The sequence below is a fragment of the Tupaia chinensis genome, unplaced genomic scaffold, assembly GCF_000334495.1.
Source record: "Tupaia chinensis unplaced genomic scaffold, TupChi_1.0 Scaffold000093_1, whole genome shotgun sequence".
NCBI lineage: Eukaryota > Metazoa > Chordata > Mammalia > Scandentia > Tupaiidae > Tupaia > Tupaia belangeri.
The window spans coordinates 11,867,479-11,873,528 of record NW_006159555.1 but is presented as its reverse complement, the minus strand read 5'-3'; the positions used below and the strand labels follow the sequence as shown (position 1 = coordinate 11,873,528).

Below are 6,050 nucleotides of genomic sequence, written 5' to 3'. Positions count from 1 at the left end.
TAGATGGATCCTCACACTCCCCTGGAAAATGAGTAGATTATGGAAAAATGCAAAAAGAAACTGTAATTAAGTATCTAGTTTTTTAAAGGTCACCCCAGGAAGAGATTATCCCTAGAAAATTCCCTTGTGAAAATGTCATTAGAATTTGGTAGAGTGATATAAGAGGGGCAGAAAGCCAACTGGGTATAAAAAGCAGCCATATTGGGAACCAGCAGTTAGCATAATGGCTATGTCGCTGGACTCCCACGTGGTCGACCGCGGTTCGTGTCCCGGACCCGGTGGCTTAAAACTCACGCCGGGCGCGTGTGCGTGCGTGCCCAAGATCCCGAGAGGAGAATGGAGGAGAAAGGATTGCGGCGTGACCATCCCCCCTGGGGGGTGATTTCTCGCTTTCTGTCTCTATGTCTCTCTCTGTCTGTCTGGCGAGCGCACGCGCCCTACAGTGAAAATCTCTCTCAAAAAAAAAAGCAGCCGTATCTAGGGTATTTCTTCACTGTGTGGTCTTTGGAGTTATGAGAACCACAGGGGTCAGTGGCATTGGCCAATTAGGTAGATATGATGGCATAGACCAATTTCCCCTACCTTCAATTTTTATAGCTGAGGTTGACCTAATCTCCCTAGAAGGAGCTTGACAATATCTGTTATCCCATCCCATAACCATGTCTTCACTTACCCTGTATGTTGAGAGGTCAATCCTCAAAGAGTTATGTAGCTGGTCCAACAATTTTACAAATCTCTCTTTCTGAGGGTGAGAAACAAATATGGGGAGGAAAGAGATAAATTGTTTCTGAAATTCCTAGACTAGAGCAGAAACAAAATCTCCTCTGGGTGAATAGATAAGGTAGAGAGGAGACATGAGGTGGATGACACATCCTATTCCATCCCTGCGTATAGGTAGAATAACAAACAATAGAAAAAAAAATAGAAGAGGTGGTCACCGTTCCATCTCCTAGCAGCTCTCTCAAATTGGGGAATTTTCTCATGCTAATGAGGGGAAAATGAAGTCCCTGGGAAGGGACTTAGCTCTTTCTATAAAGGGTCAACAGGATAGGACCAGTGTATCTCCATCTCTTTGAGGTTATAACTCATCTCAATCAGATAAAAGAAAACTCCTCACAGTTTCCCCAACTTGTTCCTGAGTCTGACTTATGATGGGGTAGCTCTTATATAACAGTTACATATCCAGTGCCCAGAACTGATGATGACAGGGAGAAACACTGATGCATTTGGAAGAAGATCAGGCAGACATGAGGAGTTTTCTCTTTAGACCATGTTCCATGCAATTTCCCGTAGCATATACTTTTTAGTGTTAAAATATATAATATATACTATTTTAATATTTGGCTTGGATAGAAAAAGTATGGAAATATGAAATCATGTGCCTGTAGGCTGTTGGCATAGCACTCCTAGAACTCGTATATGGATTATGTCATTAGATATTGATTAAATCCATACATAAAGAATGAAACACAACAGAACACATATTGACTGGTTTAATCCATTATATTAATTCATCTATAGAAAGAACAGTAACAAAAATTGGTTAGCACCAAAAACACAGGGCTCAGAGACTCAGTGGATTGGGAGGATATCAATTATTCAATTCCCAAAAAGGTAATATTTCTAGAGGGCCAGAAATATTTCATCCAGTTAATTTAAAATGTCAGGTGACATTCTGAGTAATGACTCAAATTCTCAGGTACCTGAGCCCTAGGAAGGGCATACCTTGACTAGAGAAAACAGCCCAGACACTGGAAAAGAGGCAAATTCAGGAACATACTAGCATCCTTGCTTAGAGATTGGTCTCATTTGAACTTAAGTGGTATGAATCTGTTACAGAGAAGACTGAGTACTATTAAAAATAGTCCACTTGTGGATATGCAAGTTAAAGAACATAGAGGATATGGCTGACTCTGATTAGTTCTGGCTAAGCTCAGGTGATAACCACCAAACTATAGTGGTGCTATTCTGTGTTCTCTCATTTATCTATGTTTGAGGAGAATCTATTAATATAGGCTATATATTCATAAGGGGAAAAAAGGAGAGTATATTAATATAGTCTACATACTCATAAGGAAACAAGACTCACCTATTATCTCAAAGTGGTGACATCTGAATTTTAGGCACATCAATCAACTCTATAGGACCAACTAAGAAAAATCAAACTTTATTAATTGACGAAAAATGGGTACATACATATTTATATCACACTCACCCCGAAGTTGGAGGCTGCAAAGCGATCAGATGCAGAGACATTGGTAGAAGCTGTCGTGTGGGCATAGTAAGCATTGATGTTGGCTAGTAAGGTGCTCATCACTGCTGGCACGCCAGGACACATGTACTTAGATGACAAACATGCAAAGTGCCTAGAAAAAATACACCCTCAGCCTCAAAGACTGTCCAAAGCTTACACTCAAAGCCAAGTGGGAATTTCGCAAAGTTTGCAGAATCACTGAAGCATAGACAGGTCACTCACTAGCCTCTGCTAACGCCCAACTCTAGGGGAAGCTTCCCCACTAAACAATTCTAATAGACTTCCTATTGCAGAAGTCTTAGTTGACTCCATACAAACTGCTTTCTCTATAGCTTACTGCCCTCTCTGATTTCCAGATCAGTCTAGGTCAATTTATCACATACATGTAAATGAGCATACAGGCTCTGTATGCTCAGATCTGTGAGGATGGGTAAGTTTTCCCTTTCTATGCCTGAATAGATCTGGGGTACACAAATAAATACCTTCTCCCTAAGTTACTGACAAACACATTTCCCTCATATACTCTTTTTGCGTTGAGGCACAGAACGACCTGACCCAGCTCAGAAAGGAAAGTAAGGAATCCCTGCAGACTATCCTACTAATGACCTATCCACTATGTCAGAATGCCTTCATTAGCCACCCTAAGGATTAGTAGTCATTTCCCAGAGCCCCAGGGAGCCTCACGTCATAGCTTGATATATATTCTCAATGCCATAGCGCATGGCAAATTCATCCACAATTTCTTGGGCTGTCTCATCAAAGTACACCTTCCATGCATCATCTCCACGAGCTTCAGGGATCCGGACCCCGCCACTGCCCTGAATATCTGTGAGGTAATGAAAAAGGTTCTGCAAAAGACAGAGAAAAAGGAGTTAAATACATATGAAAAACAAGAACAAAATTTGGTGGTAAAGCCCAGGAGGATGTAAATAAGGTTCTATAAAAATTCTGTCCTTAAGTCACTGTTCAGTTTCTCTTGTGGTCCTAATAGGCTGTTCTCGCATTAGTGAAAGAGAACGGAATCTGTGCTCAGTCCCATGGACTGTCTACAATAGTACAGTGAGCCATGGATAAAACAAAAAAATCAGGCTCCAAGGTCCAGCAGGTGGTGTGGTGGTTAAAGGCACTGGACTCTCAAAAGGCCAACCACGGTTTGAGTTCTAAACCTAGAAGCTTGCTTTCTCACTTTCTCTCTCTCACACATGGGTATGCCCTATAGCAAATAAAAAAATAACAACAAATAAAATTAAATAAATAACCTTTTAAACATTTAAAAACAGGTCCTAGATGTTCAACCACCTAGCAAAACTACAATACCTACAGCAAACAGCCCCTCCCAGTACTGCTTTCCAGGCCCTGCCTACCAAAGGCTGGCTTACCTCATGGAGACACGTATACTGCACGTGGTATGGAGCAACCTTCTCCTCTCCTTTGATCTCCACACTGATTTGTAGCCGAATAGCCCCAGAGACAGCTGACTTATCTGTCCTTTTCTCTAAGAAGGAAAGAAGACTAGAGATTGATACCGGTGCAACCACAGATAGTGGATATGGTCCCTTTCTAGCTTACACCAAGGAAAAGTAGGCACTGACTCAAGGGTTCATGCAGCAGGGTTAACTCATTCCAGTGGCCACATATTCCAAAATATTCCATATTCTGTGACTGGCCTGGGCAGGAGAATAGTACTAGCCAGGGAGCTAAGGGCATTGGGGGTGGATACAAAGATTAAGGAGCCCTCTGAAACCTGGAGGAATGTTCAGTCAGAGTAAGTTCCAGCCAGTGCCATCTGATCTCCTGTCCCTCCCAAGGTCAGTCCTTTGCAGGTAAGGCAGGCTCTGTCTAGAGGTATGCTGTGGGGACTGAGTGGTGGTTTTGGTAGATGGAAATTTTCACAGGTCCCCTTTGTTCTGTCCCTTCCTGGCAACTTCCTCTGGTCCAGTTTCCTCACCCAAGTTGTACCAGACGTCCATCTCGCCACTCAGTGTCCGAACTTCAATGATGGTTTGGCCAAGGAAATCATCAGACTCTCGCTTTAGCCGCTGCTTTACCCGCGACTTGATGTCATCATCCTCATCCCACACACGCACCTTAATGCGGTCAGAGGAGTTGTGGCACTCACTGTGAGAGAATCAGGTATGCCCTATGAGGGACAGACCCAGCAACCCTCTCCTATTACTTCCATTTTCCTCCCAAAAGCTCAATCAACTGCAATTGAATCCCTGGAAGAGGAGTCACTGGCCAATGGTACTGAAGTTCCAAATGAATCAGAACAATCCAGTCAATGACTCTTCATTCCTCATCCTGTGTGGCTCTACACAACATTATCCAGCCCTTATTGCTCTGGGCTAAAGGAGAGGGAACAGTAATTAGGTTCAGTTCTGACTTCTGTGCAGCTAGCTGTATCAGTCACATCAACAGTAAAACAGCTAGACACACTACCGAGTCCCAGGAAGGAACTGCTAGCTCCCTCCTCAGAGTCCAAGGTAGGTAGACAATGACTAAATGTTCCTGGTAGGTCCAAATGGTCTGATCTTCTTAGCTATCTAAGACCCCCTGTCTATTTAACTGTTTGGTGAATCTCTCTCTCTTCCTTTAATACTAATACTCCCTTGAATTGTTCTCTCTCCTATGGTGTTTGCTATGGAGAAGGGAGTTTGCCCAGACACCCTCTCATGCACTCCTCCCTGACAGTTGCTTTCTGGATCCTGTTTCCTCACCCAAAAGTTGTGCCCAGGAGAATGTTCTGCTCCTTTTCTATGTTCTCATAATATATTTCCATATTATATTAATATATTGGTTCATCAGAAGAGTCATGATATATTTTTTTCTATGCAAAAATGTGTCATGACTTTTCCAAAGACCCAATAGTATAAATACTGCTCTACTAAAAAATACTAGACAAATCAACAATGAGCTTCTTGAAGCCAGGAACTGTCTTATTCATTTTAGATATAAATATCATGTATGGTGTCTTTTTTAAAATTAATTTATTTTTAAAATTTCATTTACTTTTATACATTCTATCACATTATTATTTGTCTTACAAAGTGGATATTTCAACAGATGAACATTTTTCCCTAGTACAGTTGATAAAACTACAAAATGTCTTCAATTGATATTTCATGTATAGTGTCTTAATAATAAAATATTAATAATTTTTAAGTTTTATTTTATTTATTTAGAGGTAGGGTTATAATTTACTTATTAAAATTGGGCAAAAATGACCAAAGTTCATTTAAAATTAATTAGGAAGATTGACAGGAACTATTCCGATTCTCAAAGAAACCAGTGCTTCTCCTAGTAACTGTTGCCTCTGGGTTGCAGATTTTTTTTACTCTTCCCCATCCCTTTTCTACACGAGTTCTCTGAGGAAACAGAAGGAGGCTTCTGTATGGCCGGTCTGCTTAGCTGAGTCAGATCCAAAGTCAGATCCTAGCCTTAAGCAGGTGACAAAGCACATGGATTCTTCAGATAGTAGTCCAGGTCCTGGGCTAGAGTTTGCCATTATCAACAGTCATCCTGACTGTCATTTGAAATAGCCTATGAGAAAGTTAAATTATGGAAAAAGGAGTGGGGATAGAAGTGGAGTCAGGGGGATCCAGCAGTTAGCGTAATGGCTATGTCGCTGGACTCCCATGTAGTCGACTGCTGTTCAAGTCCCGGACCTGGTGGCTTAAAACTCACGCCGGGCGCGTGTGCATGTGTGCCCAAGATCCCGAGAGGAGAATGGAGGAGAAGGGATTGTGGTGTGACCATCCCCCCTGGGGGGTGATTTCTCGCTTTCTTTCTCTATGTC

General features: G+C 41.9%; 1 protein-coding gene across 4 annotated transcripts in view; it reads right to left on the bottom strand.

Annotated features, from left to right (window-relative positions):
• The window catches only part of UNC13B (unc-13 homolog B), a 237,681-nt gene that overhangs the window by 21,211 nt on the left and 210,420 nt on the right, over nucleotides 1-6,050 (bottom strand). For all 4 annotated transcript variants that reach the window (XM_027769818.1, XM_027769819.1, XM_027769820.1 and 1 more), the window contains 5 exons: nucleotides 4,203-4,372; nucleotides 3,634-3,749; nucleotides 2,939-3,102; nucleotides 2,216-2,366; nucleotides 674-742 (listed from right to left, as the gene is read on the bottom strand). In XM_027769818.1, coding sequence (XP_027625619.1) covers nucleotides 674-742; nucleotides 2,216-2,366; nucleotides 2,939-3,102; nucleotides 3,634-3,749; nucleotides 4,203-4,372 — 670 coding nt within the window. The remainder of the gene's footprint in view (nucleotides 1-673; nucleotides 743-2,215; nucleotides 2,367-2,938; nucleotides 3,103-3,633; nucleotides 3,750-4,202; nucleotides 4,373-6,050) is intronic.